The sequence below is a fragment of the Euphorbia lathyris genome, chromosome 3 (genome assembly GCF_963576675.1).
Source record: "Euphorbia lathyris chromosome 3, ddEupLath1.1, whole genome shotgun sequence".
Lineage (NCBI taxonomy): Eukaryota > Viridiplantae > Streptophyta > Magnoliopsida > Malpighiales > Euphorbiaceae > Euphorbia > Euphorbia lathyris.
The window spans coordinates 90,238,593-90,260,245 of record NC_088912.1 but is presented as its reverse complement, the minus strand read 5'-3'; the positions used below and the strand labels follow the sequence as shown (position 1 = coordinate 90,260,245).

At 37.5% G+C, this 21,653-nt stretch overlaps 1 protein-coding gene across 3 annotated transcripts; it reads right to left on the bottom strand.

Moving 5' to 3' along the window:
* Window positions 1-169: 169 nt before the first annotated feature.
* On the bottom strand, window positions 170-9,685 carry LOC136223184 (1-phosphatidylinositol-3-phosphate 5-kinase FAB1B). 3 transcript variants are annotated; one of them, XM_066011063.1, is made up of 13 exons: window positions 9,274-9,685; window positions 8,081-8,783; window positions 6,965-7,717; window positions 5,840-5,993; window positions 5,359-5,703; window positions 4,294-5,175; window positions 3,871-4,202; window positions 3,388-3,511; window positions 3,133-3,303; window positions 2,498-2,906; window positions 1,404-2,410; window positions 998-1,264; window positions 170-854 (listed from the first exon to the last, which is right to left on the bottom strand). In XM_066011063.1, exons 2-13 carry the CDS (start codon window positions 8,704-8,706, stop codon window positions 525-527), a joined length of 5,400 nt encoding a protein of 1,799 aa, XP_065867135.1. In that variant the 5' UTR covers window positions 8,707-8,783; window positions 9,274-9,685; the 3' UTR covers window positions 170-524. The 3 variants fall into 3 exon arrangements, with proteins under 3 accessions (XP_065867135.1, XP_065867134.1, XP_065867133.1); XM_066011062.1 differs by having other exon boundaries at window positions 1,404-2,906; window positions 9,274-9,515; window positions 9,626-9,644; XM_066011061.1 differs by having other exon boundaries at window positions 1,404-2,906.
* Window positions 9,686-21,653: the final 11,968 nt, after the last annotated feature.

Below are 21,653 nucleotides of genomic sequence, written 5' to 3'. Positions count from 1 at the left end.
GTGACCTCTTGGTCACACGACAACAACGTTTACCGTTGCGCCAAGACTCGTTCTCATTTCACATCATTATATATAATATAAATACAACAAATATAATAATCGTGCTAGACAAATTGTTCTTGTAAATCGTGTTGTCGTGTCAGAAATTAACAACTCTGAGAAAAATATCTTAAGCAGAGAGAGGAGACAATATTATTATTATTAAAAATGAGAATAAACACCTGAGTAATAAATTACAAACTAATTGAAACAGCAGAAAATATATGAATAAATACAATGTGCAGTGCAGAGATGTAATGGGAGAGAGGACATTCAATATTATACCTCTTCCTATGCTATGGCCTTAAACAGCCTTCTTCTGCTTCTCCTAACAAATAATTATCAACCTTAGCTAAAACATATCAATTTAATTCCTACCAAAAAGAATATTAATATAACAAAAAAAAAAAAAAATATTAACATGGGAAAAAATTACCCCAAAAATGCATATATAAATGTACAATCACACAGATTTCCACTATCTTTCATTCAACTGGATGCCCACCTTGACCGTTGTTCTCTTCGTTCAGATCCGACTGCGATTTACTCGGGATGATTGTGGGAGGAGACCATTGATCTGGAACCATCAGAAAATAGGTTGTCATTGCTTTCCTGAACCTTTTCTTGTATTGCTTTGGTGAAATAACGGTCGGGGCTGTGTTCTTCGGCCCGCCAAGTATGCCTGATGCTTTCACCCATGTTTCCAGATGCTTATCCCATGTATATTGCCTCATGAAATCGATGATTCCGAGAACCAATTCGTGTTTTTCTTCATCGACACCAACTAATAACGAGTAGTCCATTACATCGATTGACTGCACAAACAAATTAAACATAAGAAAGATTTATTTCCCTGAATATACTTCAGAAGTTGTGCAACTTTTGGAAGTGAGTGAGGAAACAGAGCGGCTCACGGGCAATTCCACACACACAAAAAATGGAGAATTCGAACACTTACTGCAAGAAAAGAGGTATCGTTCCAGACAGCTCTCTCAAGAATCCGCTTTGCCTTGTTTCCAACAAAAATCGGAGAAGTTGGCATTGCTTCGATCAAGTTCTGATCTAACAAAACTTTATTGCTCCCGCTAGAATCAGGATTATATCGTGATCGGGAAGATCCTTTAAGATCGTAAAGCCGAGTCACATTCCTTCCAAAGAGAAGGTTCTCCATAACCAGCACATCCATTTTCGATTCTTTCCCACCTTTCAGATGCTTTGACGTAACCTTCCAACATTAAACAAAATAACAGACAATCAATTTTCGGTTTAGAGAAGTTCACATAAAGTTCGCATCATCATAGCAAAGATGAGAACCAAAATAAATGTTACTCTATTTTGCATATGAGGTGTTATCAGTAATGTACCTGATAGATCCCCAAAATCTTTGCCAGGCATGTTGGACTTCTCGAGCAGATTGATTCGGATAGGTACTTGAAATATTCAGGAGCAAATTTTATAAATGACTCCAACTCTGTTTTCGTCACTTGTTTGATAATAAACCGATCATCCAATGTTTTCGCAAAGAAGACATTACTCTTGCCACCTTGAGCCCCCCACTTTTTACAACGACTCAGAGATCTTACATAATCAAGCTCAGACGGGCAACATATCCTTCTCAATGCTTCAAACCGCTTTGCATAGTAACAAGTTACAGAATACTTAACCTTACCCTGCGAGCCATCATCTCCAAAAGAAACTCTGGCATGCATTGTTTTGGTAGAAGAGACTGGGTCTAACGGAAGAGAGCTACGAGATGCAGAAATCGATAGGACACCCTCGTCGAAAGCCCCAAAGCTTCTATGAGAATCAAGGGTGGAGTCGTCCAGTGAGTGGAATGACATCAAACTCACCGGATCAGAAAAACTTGAAGTCGCATAGAAATCCCCATCCCTCATTCTTTCGCCATCATCAGTCAATTGACCAAGATACTCCGGTGATGCTAAAGCATAAGATATTATGCTTGTAGGCTCATCATCGTATACGGGGATGACAGTGTCATTAACACCCACAGGCAGGAGGAGCCTAGCCCCACCCTGAAGCTCCAACTCCCTGAATGAAGAAACATAGACTGGATTATACTCGCCCAGTGTATCAAGCTTCTCAGAACTTGCTAAGAAGTTCTTGTTCAATGACCGGTAGAAATTTAAGAAGGGCATCCTTAAGAAGCTAGCAGAGTCGTCATAATTATCAGATCCCTTGGTGGACAATGGAGATGAAAGTAAATTGCTGAACTTGGGCCAATTATGCTCTTCCACTCGGTTATACATATCTAACCCGTCTGCTGCTGCAGATGTGGCTGACAAATCAGCCACAACTGAATCAGAAAAGACACTAATGTCATCCTTCAATACTCCAACTGAGTGACTCTCACCTGTCCACGCAGCATCAAGGGTGTCAGTCAAATTTGAAATCATCGAAACCTCTCCTTCAGAAAGGGCCCTCCGAACATGTCCACTACCTTCCATATTGTTGCGTTGATCAGAGACACGAGTGGTGACGGAAAGGTCAGAAGCATCGTCCTTTCCATGGTTATGATCTTGACCAATATTTATCTCTTCCTGAACGGTGTCAGATTGATCAAGTTTACCAACAATGAGAGTGTCATAACTACCAAACCCTTTTCCTTTGTCATTCAAATTCAGATCGGCGAGGTCAGCATTAGCAAGGAGCTTCTCCTCTTCTCCTGAAGTTGAACAGTTCAAACCATCTTGAAGACTTTCGTTCTCTGAATTGGCTGCATAGATTAGGCGGTGGTCCCACATGTAAGACTGGAAAAGTAACTGCCTTCGCAGTCTATTAACATCCAAAATGTCAATAACGGGCTGACCCTTTTTGGCTTCCCTATTCAACAGTTTTTGGAGTGAATCCTAAAACAATGTCAATAACAAATAGAAATTAGATATTAAATGTAAACAAAAACACATTGAATTTTGTTTCAGCTATAAAACTTGTACAAAAAAAAAAAAAAAAGATTATAAAATAAACTAAGATCTTCTAAAATCCAAGATTTTTTTGATAGTTGCATCACTAAATTCTATGGCCAAGCATATAAATTGCTAGCAGGATATGACATCAATATGAACAAAGCCTCACCTCAAATTCTGATTTTTCCTTCTGTAACAATGCTTCAAGTTCTCCAATTAGGCGCCTTGCTTCAGGTAATTTTATGGCACAGTTAGGTGGAACTAAACCAGATCTTTTCTCAGCAATTTGACTCAGAGCATTGAGGACATCGGAAAATAGAAGCTCAGCCCGGTTAACAACCTGTTATAATCAGATAATTAGATCGCTCACAAGCAGAGAAATTGGAGTGAAATATTCAGAAGTCCAAAAAGGAGAGCACTGCACCTCATTTGTTTCTTTCTGTATCCATTCCTGTCTCCCATAGTTGAAATCAAGTTTAGAAGGTGGAAGGTACACGGAGAGAACACTGATTGATGCATACCGGAAGCAAGCAACCATATTGCCGAATCTGTATGTATGTAAAGTCAGTGAGAGACTGGCATGCAGAAGATTTACCAAAATATGGAAGGAAAATATCAAAACAGCTTTTGCTAAGTATTGTGCATATAGCGTGGTAGTCAATGGTGAATGGATGCACTTATTATTAATTACTTGCATCAATTTTATTTTACACTGAATATAAGAGAGATGGAGAGGGAAGTATTGCAGGTGATGACAATATGATAACCAATACCTTGGTATCATAGCCATAGATTAATTTTATGACTAAGGTCTCATTCATGCCATTGAATGATACTTTTACCACTTAAACTAAAAAACCAAAGGTAATACTGAAATTATATGAAATAAATTGTGGAAAAAGAATACCCATAAAAACGAAGACAATCCCTGTGCAGAGAATGACCACAACTTGCCACCCTGCTTGCTGCTGCATGGTTTGAAAAACTGAGCTCCAAAAATTTCCCAAAAGATAAACCCCAAGCAGCATCAGACATCACTATTCTCCGAGTGGCTGGGGGAAAGCCATTGATTCGGGGACACCTCAGGCATCTGTGCCACATCCAAATCTTTCCATCCTTTTCACCGGGTAAGAGTAATTCTGATAGCTTTTTCACAGATATTGTCAGGGTACCTTGTCTATGAGTGTAACAGTGAACATGTGCTTCTGAAGGCATCTCACAAGACCGGCAAGTGTAACTCTGAGAAAGTGTTTGGCATTTTAAATTTTAAAAAGTAATGGCCATATTTTAAATACTGAAAAAAAAACAATTCAAAGAAAACACAACTTACTTGATCAAATAAATGATCACGCAGAAACCGGCCTAGAGGTTTGTCAAAGCTACCATAGTACTTAATTCGAAAAAGATGTGATCTTTCACAGACAGTCCCCTTCCAAACACAACGAGAAGATAAGGAAACCAAAATGCTCTGATGATCTGAAGGTGAAGGAGGAAATTCTTCTTTCAAAGGTCCTGGCTCTTCAACATTATTTTTATTATCTTGTTGCGCAGATGATACCTCTGAACTGGATGCCTCATTTGGAACTGCTTCGCCAAGATTATCTGGGGAATAATTCACCTTGATATCTTCAGAATGCCCAAACCCATTAACTGGAAGATGGTCACTCATGGAAGCCACCTTGTTGTTACCTGCCACTATATCTGCTGCAATAGAACCTACAGTTCCCATTTTCATTTTCTGCTCAAAAGTACAATAAGAATCCGAAACAGCTTTCACCGTGGAAGGAATACTAGAGAGAAATGAACTTGAATTGCTGCGAGATAACATGGAAGCTCTCAATTGAGAGGTAAACGCATCAGCTAGGGATTGCCTTTCAGTTTGATCAACAGAAGAACTGCTGATTGTTGATTCAAGATAAGATACAGGGACACTATTGGATCTTTGTGGTTCACTGCTTATTTGCATTCCCTGAGGCTTTTCACTGGCAGGAACAGAAAAACCAGGAACAGTTGATATTGACCGCTCAATGCTTGAATGTTTATCTGGGAGTGCAACTGTTAATGGAGAGTTCAGAGGGAATTCTGGTAGAGATGCTCCTTCATCAGCAAGAAAAGATGTCTCCAAAGCCAAGTGATATGCCGCAAAAAGTCCATATTGGACTACATGTTTCACTTTCTTTAACTCATCACCATTAGCACCTCTAAGTAATATCTGAAACAGATGAAAACAAGAGAGAAAAATTAAATTGGCAATAGATTGATATATCATTGTCAAAGAGAACTTAATGATAGTACTGCCAACGCATTCAACTTGTCAAATTATTATCCTATGAAAAATGATTCGTTTTTATTAGAAGCATCATATAATTTATCATTTCAATTTTCAGGGACTTACAGTAAAACCCAGAGGCTTCGGGCAGTCATCAAAGTACATTAAAGTCTTCATCATTTTCTTCCCACCCTGACCGGCAGTACCAAGATCTTCCAGAAACCTCTTGACATGAAACACATCACAATACCCTAACTTTGGAGAAGAGAGTTGATCAATCGAAGGAACTATTTGAGCACCCGTGCAACGTGCTATACGCTCTAAAAGTGGCTTCTTGATATTGAGAACAAGAGAGATGTCTTTAGCAAGAAGGTATTCCTGTGCAAACCGTGAAACTGATTTCTCTACCAAAAGAACATCAGGTTGGTGGGCATCTATCCTTGCCACTGCCATCTTTAGATGGTCCATTTCCTAGAAAAGACAGGGAACTCATGAGAAAGAAGAAAATAAGGAAATAAAACAATTGCGCTAGAACATAGAGAACAAATAAGTAATGAAATGAAATGCAACAGGCCAAGGAAGGGGGATTTAACTAAAGGATCACAACCTGCTGCAACAGAGTATCAAAACTCGATAAATGATTTGAAACCCGCTGGTATTCAAGAGCCCCTCCAAGGATCAGCAATCGAGGTTTCTCTATCTTTGTTGTCATTCGACGATGAGCCACATTTTTCTTACAAACAACTCCTTTGACCACCGTACTAAAAAAAGAAACAATCATAAGGCAATGAAAAATAACTTAAAGTTTGAAAGGCCGAAAAAGAAGAACAGATGAAAAGAAAAATTCCTATGATAAATAAAAACCTTCTGGTAAGCTTAATTTAGATAGTTAGTTTATTTTAAGAAAATTTTCCGACTTTTGCTGTATATCATGTCACAGATTAAAAATAACTACTTACATGGAGTTGATTAAGGTGCACAAGAACAATAACTATGATAACCAGAGCTTAAACAGAAAAAAATTCATCACAATTAGATGTATCAGATTCATTTCAATCTCCTAATATTATCTAAAATTTTGTGAAATTATCTAGTTATGTTGTTTGCTTATGTGGTTGGTTGAAAGGATCAATTAGTAACAAAACCTTGAGATACATAATTGATATTTATTGTCATGGCTATTATAGCATATGATTATCTTTATGTTCTTTCACTGGAACTTGCAGCAATGAAGAAACTAATTTCTTCCAGAACCTGATTTCTACTTACCAACAAACAACTTATACACTAAAATCAAGTTAATGTTTCAGTGAAAAATACTCCCTCCGGTCTTTAATATATGCCGTTTAAGGTTTTTTCACAAAGACCAATAAAATATTAATTAGGCTATTAAAATCACTAATTTACCCTTAATACTTATCTCCTAAAACTCTACTTTCTATGCGGAATTTCTAATTATTATGGCTTAATTAGAATTGTTTGCGTTAATTGCTAAACCTCTCTCTTATCATAAATAAGGGTAAATTTGAGAAAATATTGTCAATAATGCATTGGTAATACAAAACGATATATAAAGAATACCAAATTGAAAATTCTAAAGTGACATCTATTTGAGACCGGAGGCAGTATCATATAAAGGTTTTAGACCAAGGATTTCAGTGCAGTCCAAGAAAGTGGAAAGAGAGAATAAACTGTGTTATGCATGGATAATGTAAATCGTTGGGGGAACTACCTCTCACATCGACGTCCAGAAGCAAGGCATTTTACTTTTACGTAGCCACCAGGGTCCATTCCTCCGCTTTTGCTCATATCTGGTTTTAGTAGTGTTGCAGCCTCCCATGACAGAGATGTAATGATTTCTAACCAGCTCTCTTCATCATTGTCCTCACCAAGAGGAACATTCTCAACCTGTAATAGTTGAGCCACCAAAGCCCTGAAATGCCCATCAACCACATTCTTCATTGCCTTCTTGTGCTCTTCAGTTGACCTATCTCTATTACGAAATTCTCCACTCCCAAAACTGCTTGAGTTGCGTAGACGTCCCCATTCCCCAGCTGCATGCCCTTCGTTGTCGTAGTCGTCATCATCATCAAAAAAACCAGCTTCTTTCTCATCTTCTTCATCTTCTGGTTCAGGGGGAAGCCAGAGTAATCCATTATTCTCAAAATCCACAGGTTCAGCATCATTGTTTTCCCTGGTATACATGGAGGAAGTAGCATTGCACTCATCATCCACATCATGCTCATTTTTTTTGTCATGCTGTTGCGAACCTTCCAAACCATGTGAATCAAAACCATGGTTTACTGGGGAGCTGCTTAAACTCTTTGAGTCAGTAACTTCTCCATCAAGACGTGCTTTATGTGATCCTTCATCATTGCTCGTTTCATCATACTCAACTTGACGAAAGTACTCATTTTCTTGAGAAAAATGTCTTATTTCAGAATTAGACCGAGAGACCCCATAGTCATCCTCATCATCATCACTCCTGATGCCAAAATTAACTGACAAATTAGGTATGTATATATCAAGGAAATGAAAAAAAAGAACTTATACACCACTTGTTTTTATTTCTTTCCTTTTTATGGCGAGCACACAAGAGAATAAGAAAAGTAACAGAACATAAGTTTTTATCTATAGCAAAGCAAACAACTGCCATTATCTAAACAAATTCATATTCTCATTATACTTTTATGACATATACTTTCAGTAGCCGATGGATGATATATCATTTTCTGCAACTCACATATGCATTAGCTAAAAAGAACTCAATTGCTATATTGGTATGTAATTTTCATGCACAAACGAGAGCACAAAAGCAGAAAAGGTTAAAGTAAAGTTTAATATAAACCTGTTCATAGAAAATGCATATTGGTTTGGAGAATGATAGCCCGTGTCTGGAACATGGCCATTGCTCGTTCCCAAAGCTGTTTCTCTCAGTTTATCTGAATTTGAATCCATTTCAGACGTCTGATTTGAGAGCGTTGTTGGACCTGTACTTTGTTGAGCTCGTTGATATGGACCAAGAGAATATGGCAGTGAGCCAAGAGTGAAGCTACTACTGTTAACAGTGCCACTAGATTTAGTGCTGGCCAAACTTGCCGCTGATGGTGAACTACAAAGATCCAGGCTGGGAACCTGGATTCCATTATCAAAACCGGCTATCCCGTGCTGCCATTGTTTGAAACAATAATTACATACCCGAATTCTCTCCCACTCTTCCCGTGCAGAACCTGGATCACTAGATGGGATAGGAACTGAATTGGCTGTACACTTTGCACAGAAAACTCGGCCACAAAGTCGACAATGGTGCCTACGGTTAATCAATGTAAACTGGGAATCACACTCATAACAGACTCTGCAACTCTGATCGGGCATCCAAAAATCCCTTGACACACCAGGTGGCTCAGATCGCCAAGGGATCCAAGATTTGAATGTACCAACTATCTCTGAGAAAGTTTTGTCAGGAGAATCCATCTACGATCAATCCTGACAGCTCCATTCATTGTGTTATATTCATTTGCCACTCATAACAAACCTTATCTTAGAAGAATCTTCAATTCAGAACAAGAAAAAGGAGAAAAAGAAAAATCTATGAGAAAGCAATAAAATCTTATGCTGCTAAGAAACCAATAAAATATTATGCTGCTATAACTACATGCCAATAAGCAGGAACAATTCCTAATTTCCTATCTCAATCCAAATATTGAATCTTCTATAAAGATCACTTTGAGCTCTAATACACCTCAATCTTCTACTTTCAACTTATGCCTTCTTTCTCAAATACTAAACTAAGAACACCCAGAAAAGCTAAAAAACTATTACAAAATCAAAGAAAAGTATCTGAAATAATCAAATTATGCTTTGTTTCTGAATACGAACTCAAATCCACCTATCTTACGCAGCTAAAATTCAACAAATAGAAAAAAGCCCAATATCCCAATCAACTCCGAGAGAAATCACAGACGTATAAATCTTTCCTATGTACCAAAATAAGAAATCAGAATTTGATTTCCCGAATTGTAATAAAGAGACAAATGTTACCTTGAAAGGGCAATCATCAATAATACAAAAGCCAACATCACAATCAAGATCTTCTTCTTCTCCAAGAGACTCGCGCCACGTAGTCAATAAATCCGTGACGAAGGGTAGGTGGTGATTTTGCAAAAAGCCAGCCTACCCAGAAAGTGATTCTTCAAATATGATCCAATTCCTGATCACAATCATAGATTCATGATCGTCGATTTCTCGCTCTTTTTCTCAAAATAATTTCCCAATTCTTTGCTCTTTCCATGTAGAACCAAAAAAATTGGAAGAAGATAATGTTATGAACGGAAATATATATACAACCCATCATCAAATTGCACCTGATAATAAATTCCCATGATTGAATTACCAGATAATTCTTTAATCTTTTTTGATACAGCTCTTTGCTTCTCCTTCCTTCGTTTTTCTTTCCCCAAATTAATTAAAGAAATTTTTTATTTTATTTTCTTACACTTTTTAATTAATTAATTTACTAATTATTATTAATTATTATTATTATTATTATTATTATTTGGTTTCTTCCTCTATAGTTTCTTTGACTGATGTAGACAGACATCTTGATTTAACGTGATTACACGTCCACCGTAAGATTCATACACTCGATCACAACGTATAGCCAGAACCACAAATAAAAAAACGACGTCATTTCGTAGCCGCAGGATGGTGAAGTCAAGCAGAAGGGCCCACACATTTGTTACCCGAAATACCCTTCTGTTTAATATGAAATAGCAAAAATGTCTGAAGCACTTTCTTGCTGAGTTAGGGGCTTGTTGGATTTTTGACAGTTGACTTTTTTACAACTGTTTGCAGCTTTTTGAATCTATCCAATCAAAATCAAAATATCCAAAAACGCGTATTTCTTAAAAAAAGAAAATAATAAAATAAATTAGTTTAAAAAAAATAAGGGTTAAGGTGCAAAAATACCCCTAACGTTTTGGGTCAGGAGCAATTTTACCCCTAACATCTAAAATGGTGCAATTTTACCCTAACGTTAGAAGCCAATAGCAATTTTACCCCTAACGTTAATAAATTGGGTCAATTTGAAAAATAATTCATCAAACTGTCTTCTCGGTCACGAATCTTGTTATCTACACTTCATACGTGTATCATTTTATCAGTAACAAATCACAAACATTCGTTGGGATGTGAAAAAAATAAAAAATATACTATCTTTTTGTACGGATTAGACAAAAAAATGTAAAAAATCCACCGAATTTATAAATATTAATCTCAAATTCTAATATTAAATTATAAAAAACATGAAATCATTTTTTTAGAACGAATTATTATGCAATTGGTGCAGAATAATGAATAAAAATATCTGTGTTTTATAATAGTGTCTGAAATTGACCCAATTTATCAACGTTAGGGATAAAATTGCTCTTACCTTCCAACGTTAGGGGTAAAATTGCACCATTTTAAACCTTAAGGGTAAAATTGTTCCTGACCCATAACGTTAGGGGTATTTTTGCACCTTAGCCCAAAAAATAATAATAATAAAATAAATAAAATTAGCAAATCTTTAATAACTTCGAATTTTATAAAACAAAATACTAATTTTGAATAAATAAATAACAAGTCAATTTGTTTTATAAAGTTATGACAGGTTACTCACCATCAATATGTAAGAAATTTAGCATGAATATGGAACATAACATATTAAGATTAATGAGTTAGGTTAACCATATATTTAAAATATAAGTATATTTACAATTTTTTTAAGAAACATAACAAGTTAAACTTAACTATAGTGATCGTCCACTTTCCCTCACCTTTCCGTCACTGTCACCGTCACAGTCATCTTTATCGGGAATTTTGAGGTGAAACATACAAATAATACAATAGAAATAAAATAAAAAATCCCTAAGACATGATTCCTGCGATTCAAGGAAATTGAAAGAAAGATTAAAATACTAACCTTAAATGAAGAATAGAACCGGATCTGATAGCTAAAGAGATGCTAGGATTAAACGTTACCACGATGATGAACGTTTTTTACTGGTATCCACACGAACAAATGACGAAGTGCTATCTCTTTAGATGAAAAATCCTTTTAACTCTTTTGGAATGAAAGATGGCTAATTTTTTTTTATTGAAAAGTGATCTTAGATAACCTTAAAATGTTTTTGGAGCTATATATTTGAAAATAAAACCCTAACATAAATATATTTATGTCGTATGTGAAAATAAATTCCAATTTTATTTTCTTTCTTTTATACGAGTTTCAATTAAACAATTATGTTAATTGGATTCCAAATTCATCATTTTGTAACAAATTTATTTTCTTTACTTATGGATTTCAATTAAATATTTATGTTAAGTGGATTTCAATTCCATAACAATCTTGTTTATTTGATCTGATTTAATTTTTTTTCTTATGAGTTTCCATTAAATATTTATAGGTTTAATTTCAAATATAACCCATGTGGTTTCAAGTTTTAGCAAATAAATACATGTGGTTTGATTTCGAGCAAATAAATACACGTGGTATGCTCCGTTTTTAAAAAACGCGGAAACGTATGATGACGCCGTCTATATGCTGACGTGGCCGAGGGTAATTTAGTCAATAAGAGTTAATTTCAAATAAATTGTTGTGGTTTGCGTGTTTTTTGCAAATAGGTACTTGTGGTTTGGATATTTTTTGCAAATAGGTACTCACAGTTTGGATGTTTTTGCAAATAGGTACCCGTGGTATAATGATGCGCCTCACGTCGTTCGGTACTGCAAGGCTCACTAAGGGATAAGTGTACCCCGTCGTTATCAAGTAATAAAATCTGGACAAGTCCAAGTATCGAATCCACAGGATTTATTCTTGCAAGTATCGAGCTACTTGGTCTCAGGTGTTATCTAGGCTTTGGGGAGTTTTGAGTTGGTTTTTGATTAAGTTAATCTACTCCTAGTTGAATTATTCTACTCTTAGCTAAGTTATACTAATTCGAACTAAGTTATTCTACTCCTAATTAAGTTATTCTACTCCTAATTAAGTTAACTACTCCTAGGTGATCTTTCACTAATGTAATTACCTGAAGGAACATGGTATGAACGATAATAATGAAGATAGGTTATTAGGTCAATAGATTAAAAACCTAATCTCAGTCACTTGTATTCAAGACGATTAACCCTACTTACCCTCCTGAAGTCCCTAGTGCGTGATTCCCTTGTAAGGCCGAAACTAGGTCTAAGGCTCAGCAATTTGGGCTTAATCAACTAAGAGGTCGTCAATCTCCTAGGCTCTGACTAGGTCAGATTCAGCTCGCAATATGTGCCTACTAGATTTTGGGGCTTTTGAATGAGTTAAACCAATTGAATAAAGCGTAAGACAAAGATTAAATTAATAAATCATAGAACAAAACAAGAGCTAAAATATTATTAAAGGCGAAGAATATTGTCACATGATACAATTAGCCTAGGATTCATAGACTGTATCAAAGGGTACAAACATAATTAGATGAAAGGAGATAAGAAAATCCCTTTCAGGGAACCTGTCTACCATGCAGTCGGCTTCCTAGGTCTTAAGGACGGACCTTGAATAATCCTCGGTGGATGGAGCTTCGAAGGTGCTTCAATGGAGGTTGAAGGAGATGGAGGAGGTGGAGAGTGTTGAAACACCTTTCCACATGATTTTGATTTGACAAAATTATTTAAGTATATGATTAAAAATATTCTAAACACACTAAGTTTAAATGCTTTGATTTATTACACTAATGTGTTTGTTCAATGTTAAGTTACTTGTTTATAAGACACAAATATTAAAAGGCTAAAGGCCCAAAAGAAAGTCAAAAGCCCAAGTCAAAACAGATCAAGACCACTCGGCCCGTGTGAACAAAACGCTGTCGTTATGGACAAAACGCAGCTCAGCATGAAGAAGGATCTGGAAGACTTTCTTTATCTACTTCGGAACGAAGCTGCTGAGTTGGACGACAAAGAGTGCAAGACATCAGCTGAGCAGGAACAACTTCAAGACAAAGTATTTCTACTTTGGGTAAAGTTCAGAAGACACAGAAAGCTGTCTGGAAGACTTTGCCATAAACGACGAAACATTCTACCTGTCTAACTAAAAGCTGCTCAGCACTGACCGAAGACAGAAGATGCAAGAATCTGATTGGCTAACGGCACTGAGCGTGTACTGAGTGACAACGACATGAAGCTGTTTCCCTCCAACGGTTATTTCGAAATTCGAAATCACCGAAGCCTCAAGTGTCACTATAAATAGGTCTTTCAGTTGCTTCATTCGATGCAGATCTTCAACTAGCAATTACGCTGACCAAATTCATACTCGAAGAATCTGTGAGAAAAGCAAAGCAAATACCTTACACCAATTTCCATATTTTTGTTAAAAGTCTAGAGTGATTTCCAATCATCTAAAGTGTCTAAGCAATTGTTGTGTAGGACAATCTTATTATCATTTCTAGAAGTATAGAAAGGAGAGGCTGAGTACTCGGTTATAGTACTCAGCGGTAGAATAGGAGTGAGTAGAGGTATAGAGGAAGGTACTCTTGTTATACTCAGCTTCTAGTTGTAAAAGGTTTGATGCTCTACCTTTAAAGAGCTCAGTAGAGAATTCGAAAGCTCGGAACATGTTCCGGGGATAGGACGTAGGTATAGAGGCCGAACCTGGATAAATCTGCTGAGTAATATCCTTCTAACCTTTAAACTCCTTATATATATTTTGCTTGCTTGAAAATTGACTAAGTAAAGAGGTCACGCTGAGTTGTGTGCATTGAGTATCCGAGTTCAGGAATAGACTCAAGTGCTATCTCCTGACTCAAGGAAAGAAGCTGACTTAGTCACAAGTTGACTAAGCTAGTGTCTTAAAATCACTCAGCGCGCTATGTAATCCTTTTCACTAAGAAAAAAAGTCAGCCTTAACGTACCAAAATTTTAAATAGTTCCTATCCCCCCCCCTTGGAACTAACTTGTTACGTTATAAGGGACCAACAAAGAGGATTCTTCAAGGGTGAAGGCTAAAGTAATTACAAGAATGAAAGATATTTATTTTAGGGATAAGTACAAAAAAAATGCATGTGGTATACCGGATTTGCGAACTGGGACCTGTGGTTTTTTTTTTACAAACGGAGGTCTGTGACAAACGCCGTTAGCAAAGAACATATTTTTTCACTCACTCCGTCATTTTTGCTTACGTGGCACTTTGACCCAAATGTTGACCAGGGGCAAAACAGGGATTAAATTAAATATTTTATATATAAACCCAAAAAACACAGACCCCAACATCGCAACTCTTCCTATTCCAACCTTCGAACTTCAACAGTACCAGGCACCACAAACCACTGAAAAACCTCACCTTCAAGTCGGAATTTGGAGGGGAAAAGTCGAAATTCATCATCTCCTGCATCATACGGTTCGTTTCCAACCTATTTTCCAAGAAAACAGAAAATCATAAGGAAGTATGAAGGAGCAGAAGTAAGGGTGAAGACCACTATTTGAGGGTGTAAAAGCTTGGAAATCAAGGTACACACACTGTTCGCACAGCTCTCTAATCTCGATTTCGTTACGTTCTGTTTCTTTTAGTTAGGGTTTTTGCGATAGGATTTCGTATATACGATTTTTCTTGTACGATGTTGCGAATTTATGGTCGTTGTTGTTAAGGTTGCATGTTAGTGTTAATGACGTTTGTTGATTTGGGTTGTCTTTAATTTGATGCCTTGTTAGTTCAGAGTTGTGTTTGTAATGATCGTGAGATCAGAGTTGTCTTTAATTTGATGCTATTTCTTGTATGATGTACAGTGATAATGAGACAAATGAATGTTTATACTTAGACGTTGTTAAGGTTGCATGTTAGTGTGAATGAATATTGTTGATTTGGACTGTCTTTAGTTTGATGTCATATGAGTTCAGAGTTGTACTTTAGTTCGATGTCATGTTGATTTGGACTGTCTTTAGTTCGATGTCATGTGAATGAATATTGTTGAATGAATAGTGTGAATGAAAATTGTTGATATGCTATTACTTGTTTGATGTACAATAATCATGGCTACAATGCATACATTGATTATTCATTACGGTGGTAAATGGGTAGACATGGACAAACAACTATACATTGGAGGTAAAACGAGGATGGTGAAAATGGATATTGACTACATGAGCTACTTTGAGCTAGCGGATATTGAGAAGGATGTAGGGTACAAACACTCAGTACAAATGTGGTACAAGATCGCTGGGTTATCTAGATCAGAAGGAATTGAGGAGATTGTTAACGATAAGAGTGTTCGAGACTTCATTGACTTTAATGCAGGGTATCCGCATATAGACATTTACTACATGGAGATAAAGCCATTACAAGTTATTGATGACAATAGGTGTGACATAAACGATATCCCAAGCACAAATGTTTACCCTTCCTCTAATGGTGAGAATGATTGGAGTTTTGATATTGGTGCGAATGATGAGAATGTTGAGGTTGATGCCAGTAATGAGAGTGTTGCGGTTGGAGCCAATGATGAGGTTGGTGCCAATGAGGGGAGTGTGGAGGTTGGTGCCAATGATTGGAGTTTTGAGATTGGTGCCAATGAGGATAATTTGGAGGATATGGGTGCCAATGAGGATAATTTGGAGGATATGGGTGCCAATGATGATACTGGTATCAATGTTGACACTAATGAGGGAGGGTCTGCTTATAATGACAATGATGACACTAATGAAGGAGGGTCTGATTCTGATGACAGTGATGTCAGTGATGCGGAGGATGGGGATGTTCACACTCCTAACAATGATGACATGGGGTCTGATTCTGAAGATAGTACTTATGTTCCAAATGGTGGTAACAATGAGGAGGATAGTGAGTCAGAATCACTAGAGGAAGAAGTAGAGCCGATTGGAGATATCCCAAGGACATATGCATGTGCCAATGATTTGGAGGATGACGATATGGCAGAATTTAATGAGAGAGGATATGATAGTGATGAGTTGCGTAGTTTAAAGGGCTCTGATGATGAAGGTCCACACTATACGGACTTCAATGAGAATACTGGTTCTGCCATTCCCGAGCTATGTGTAGGTATAAGGTTTACTAATGTGCGTGTGTTTAGGAAGGCTCTGAAGGATTGGTCTATTCATAATGGCTATGACTACATCTTCGTGAATAACAATCAACAGAAGGTGACAGTTAGGTGCAAGCATAAATGTGGATTCAAAGTGCATGCTTCTAAGCTACGTCAATATGACACATTTCAAGTGAAGACATTTCAGCCAGTCCATCAGTGTCCTAGGGATAACAGAAACAGGCTTATAGGTTCTTCTTACATTGCAGAGAAATATCTAGAGGATTTGAGGGACAATCCCAGTTATGATGTTGATGCGCTAGGTAATAAGGTCCAAAGGGAATTGGGATTTGAGGTGTCTGCAGCAAAGTGTTACAGAGCAAGAAATCTTGCAAAGAAGTTAGTTGATGGAGATGCAAAGGAGCAATACAGGAGATTGTTTGATTATGGTGCAACAATAGAGAAACAGATGCCCGGTAGCAGAGTCAGATTTAAAACTGAGCTTGAGTTGGAAAGGGTTGAGGTGCCTAGAGAAGGAGAGCTTACAAGGCTACCCAAGGAGATAGTTACTTTCCAATATATGTATGTGAGGTTCAATGCACAGTTAGAAGGTTTTAAGTCTGGCTTGAGACCAATAATAGGGCTTGATGGGTGCTTTCTAAAAACACCATTAGGTGGCCAGATTTTGTCTGTCGTGGCAAGAGATGGAAACGAACAAATGTATCCATTGGCTATGGCAATGGTAGACAGTGAATGCAAAGCATCGTGGGAGTGGTTCTTGGAGAATCTATTCAATGATTTTGGGAATCCCAGGGCAACAAAGTGGATTTTTATGTCTGATAAGCAAAAGGTAACAATACTTTTGTTCCTTATTAAGTTTGATCTAATTATTATGGAATTGGATAGATTTTTATAATTGTTTATGTATTTGCACAGGGTTTGGTTGAAGCTATGGAGAAGTTGATTCCTAGGGTAGAGCATAGGTTCTGTGTGAAGCACATGTATGACAACATGAAGCTCATATTCAAAGGACTAGAGTACAAGAAGCTGTTGTGGGATGCTGCTAAAGCCGGGACTGTTAGGCTGTGGGAACACTATATGGACAAGCTTAAGGCATTTGATGGAGCATCATGGACATGGGTGATGGAGAAAGATCCCAAGACATGGGCTAGGTGCTATTTCTCAGTTGAAACAAAATCTGATGTTGTGCAAAACAATATGAGTGAGTGCTTCAATGCTTATATTAAGAAGAGTAGGGATAAACCTGTGGTTAGTTGCTTTGAGTGGATTAGGAAGAAGATGATGAAGAGAATTCATGTGAATACTGAAGGTATGAATAAATATAGGGGTGATATTTGTCCTTACTATCAACAGAAGCTGGAGAAGCTCAAATTGAGTGCTAGAGGTTGTATCGCGACTCCCGCTGGGCAAAAGCTTTATTCTATTGATTGTGGGGATTACACAAGCGTTGTTAATTTGCAAGATAGGACATGTAGTTGTAGGATGTGGGATATAAGTGGTATCCCTTGCAAACATGCAATATCCGCTATTTTCAGGAATAGGGAGATGCCTAAGGCATATGTGCATGAGTACTTCTCCAAAGCTGTTTACTTAAGTGTATACAGTCATATAATGGCACCAATACCAAACAAGGAGGAATGGGAGAAAACAGATCTTCCAGACATCCACCCATGGGTTGTGAAAAAACCTGCAGGAAGGCCTAAGAAGAAAAGAACTAGGCGGTCCGATGAACCGAGAAATCCATACAAGGTAACAAGAGCCGGAGGAATTGTCGTATGTGCTAGTTGCAAGAAAGAAGGGCATAATGTTAGAGGTTGTACCGCGTCTGTTACAGGCGAAACCGGCTGGCAAAGGAGGACGAGGAGAGCCAAAAACAAAGAATTGAATGTCCAGGTAAGGTTATATCTAATGAGAAATGGTCATTTGTTTACATTATCTAATTTTTTGTGCATAATAATTTACTCCACCTCCAACTCTTCAATCCTTTTCTGAGCAATTGCAATACCTTGTTCGTATATCTTTCTCTCCTCCTTCAATGCTAATAACACCATCTTTCCCCTCCTGCATGGCAATTCATCAATCCATTCAAAGAAATTACAGCCCTTCACCTCCTTAAAACGCCCACAACGAAAAAACCGCATGCCCATGTTCCCCGATGTCTTAGCTGTTCGTAGTGGTGAAATGAATCCGCAATTTCATCTCACAGGTCTTGACCATTCTTCTTGACTTCCCTGCACCCACGAATTTGAGGATGTTCGACTCATCCTACCTGAAACGCGTCCGGGATTACAATACGGTGGACGGAGAGTTACAATTCGTGCCAGAACGGGAGTGTTGGGTATCCAATTAAGGAATTAGGGTTTGCAATTTGGGAGAGGATAATCGAATTAGGGAAAGGGGGAGAAGAATAAGGGGTGCGATTTTGGGGATTTTTGTTTTTTGGGTTTATATATAAAATATTTAATTTAATCCCTATTTTGCCCCTGGTCAACATTTGGGTCAAAGTGCCACGTAAGCAAAAATGACGGAGTGAGTGAAAAAATCCGTTCTTTGCTAACGGCGTTTATCACAGACCTCCGTTTGCAAAAAAAACAACCACAGGTCCCAGTTCACAAATCCGGTATACCACATGCATTTTTTTTGTACTTATCCCTTTATTTTACAATTGGAAATTCCTATTTATAGACGCGGTTCGGGCCCTCTTTCTGACCTAATTCGTATCCTTTTGCAGGTGGGAAGTCGTGGGGTCAATCGTGGCTTTGTGGGACCGGGAATCAGTCTTTTGACTGATTCCCGCAGGGCAGCTCACCGAGCTGGGCGAGCTGGCCTCCAGGGGCCAGCTCAGCCGAGCAGCGCCTGGGCTGCTCATCGAGCAGCTCGACGAACTAGCTTAAAGAGGCCAGTTTGGCGGGCTGGACATGCCCAATTTGCCGAGCGACTGTCGGGATCCCCGAGACGCGATTTTTACCTGAAATTGATCATGTTTTAACCTGCACACGCACATAAACTCGAAACAATATTAGTCCAAAGGCTAAATTGATCCACCAATCGCTAGGTTTGAGTAAAAACTCCGTTTGGTGCGACTTTTGGCAGATCAATTAGCTATAAAAGATAATGGAAATTTAACGTACATGCCAATTTGGCCATATTTGCCTAAAATAACCAGAAAAACGAGCCTAAACAACGAAAAGTAAATAGAACATATACAATTTCTAACTAACTCACACAAAAGCATATAAATGCGAGAATTGCTCGCTTATTCATAAAATAACGCTAAAAACCGTCCTAAAACCGTACCCAAAGATAAGGGTTTTTGACCCCTATCAAACCTCCTCGCACTTAAAACTTTACTTATCCCCAAGTAAACTAAAAAACTAAACCCGCAATCACAAGCAAGCTAGAAAACCTCCTGGTTTGACTAGGTGCTTGACACAATTTCGAGCATCTATAATTACATGCATTCGGAATTACAAAGTAGAGACACGATATCCAAAAGCCGCATTTCAATTATCACAGGTCATATGTTTAAGAAAAAGGACACATGTTCAATTAAACGAGCTTAAGGGGATAGCTAAGTAAAACACCTCACCATAGGTAGTTCACTCAATTCACACAATTTTGGTGGCTGAAGTGTTTACTCTCGGCTTATGTTCTTGCTTAGGATTACGTTGATTTTGCACGTTCATCCGAGTTCCTCTACTATGCTATATGACTTCGATGATATCAAAAACAACCTCGAATTGGGGTTGTAATGTGGTTAGAGGGTTAAAGGTACAATAAGGGTTAGGAGTTCTAGCGCTAGAAAAACAAAGTTTAAAATGGCTTTAGCAAATTGTGAAGTGATTGAGCTTTTTATTCACATATTTTTTCTGAGACGTTCTATTTTTAAGAACTGGGAGATAGGGTTCTCCTTTTTTTTGTTCGTCTCTTTTCTTTTCCTTTTCTGTTTTTTTGGATAGTAATGCTCATTCACTTCTTAGCCTTTTGGCTTGCTACTATGATTCCATAAACAAAGATAAAGCGCTAGAAGAAAATAAAGGCTCAATGTGAGCTTTGCAAAAACTCGGGTTAAGTAACAAACCGAGTGATGGTTTGCAAAAAATTGGGTTAGAACGAAAGAAAAACTACAAGATATAAAATACAGGCTCAAAGGGGCTTCCTAAAGTTGATGAAAAAGAGAAAATAAGGTAAAGAAAAGGGTTAATTCTAGTGAGGCTGATTCATCGTTTAACATCTCAAATCATCGCATGTAGGTTCAACTCAGTATTATGTGCAAAATATGTAACCTTTCCACAAGTCAAAGCATTCACACAAAAATGTCAAGAAAAAGAGCTTTTTGATGTTCGCTCTTGGGCTCAAATTCAATTCACAGTTCTTGGGTTTCAAATTTGTGCTTACTAGTTCTCCCCAAACTCAAGTTTAATATCACGTGCCTTCAATTCTTAAGTTATCTACCTAAGTAATGATTTTAGCATTTCTTCAAAAGTATGGTCTAAATGCAAACTTTAGCTCATGCTTTTACAGATACAGGGATTGTGTCCTACACCTAAACTAGTTGTCATGCAATTTTAGATTCGGTTCCCAGCCCTCAGAAACAAATAACGAAGTTTAGATTCGAAGGAGGTTTACAGTTTTAGGTCCTAAACATGCAAAAACATAAATAAAGCATAAGTAAAACCCGAAAACGCTAAACTAAACTAGACACGACGCAACAAAAATTTAAAAATTATATAAATTTTTGTAAGTTTGTCTACCCCTCCTGCTCACACTTAAATCATGCAATAAGTTCCAACATTGCATATAAAACAATAAAACCATATGAAAGAAGTTAGGGTGGAGAAGACAACTTACTAACCAAAGTTAAAAACAGAAATCTATAATTGAATTAAAAAGAAAAACAAACCTAGAAAAAGTTTAATCCAAACTTGGGTTGCCTCCCAAGAAGCGCTACTTTTATAGTCGGTTAGCTCGACATAGAGTTCCTTCCTAAGTATAAGCTTCTATCCGCGTTAGGAACTCGAATTCCTTAACAAATAATCCGTACCTACAAAACGGATTAGGAGCCTCAAATGAGTTACATAAAAACAAGAGGCCAAATTTAAACAGATTATGAAAACGTTTGGTTTGCTCCCTTTTGGATTCTCTTGGTAGGTCGAAGAGAATGAAAACTTCTGAACAAGGAGTAAATCCAAACTTTTCTAACTTTTGAGGAAAAGGTAGTTCATACACACAAGCTTCGATCTGATCATTTATTTCTATCACATGATTTAGGATTTTAGGTTTTGAACCGGGGTTGCTTACCGCTTCCGGTTCCTCACTTACCTTGAGTGATGCATGTGACAGTGGGCTTGGTCTACC

Coding starts and splice junctions, on each gene's coding strand:
- LOC136223184 (XM_066011061.1), bottom strand. CDS start 8,706: ATGGATTCTCCTGACAAAACTTTCTCAGAGATAGTTGGTACATTCAAA. Junction 5,994..6,964: donor TCTGGACGTCGATGTGAGAG/GTAGTTCCCCCA, acceptor TTCTTTTTTTAG/TACGGTGGTCAAAGGAGTTG. Junction 4,203..4,293: donor GTGATCATTTATTTGATCAA/GTAAGTTGTGTT, acceptor ACACTTTCTCAG/AGTTACACTTGCCGGTCTTG.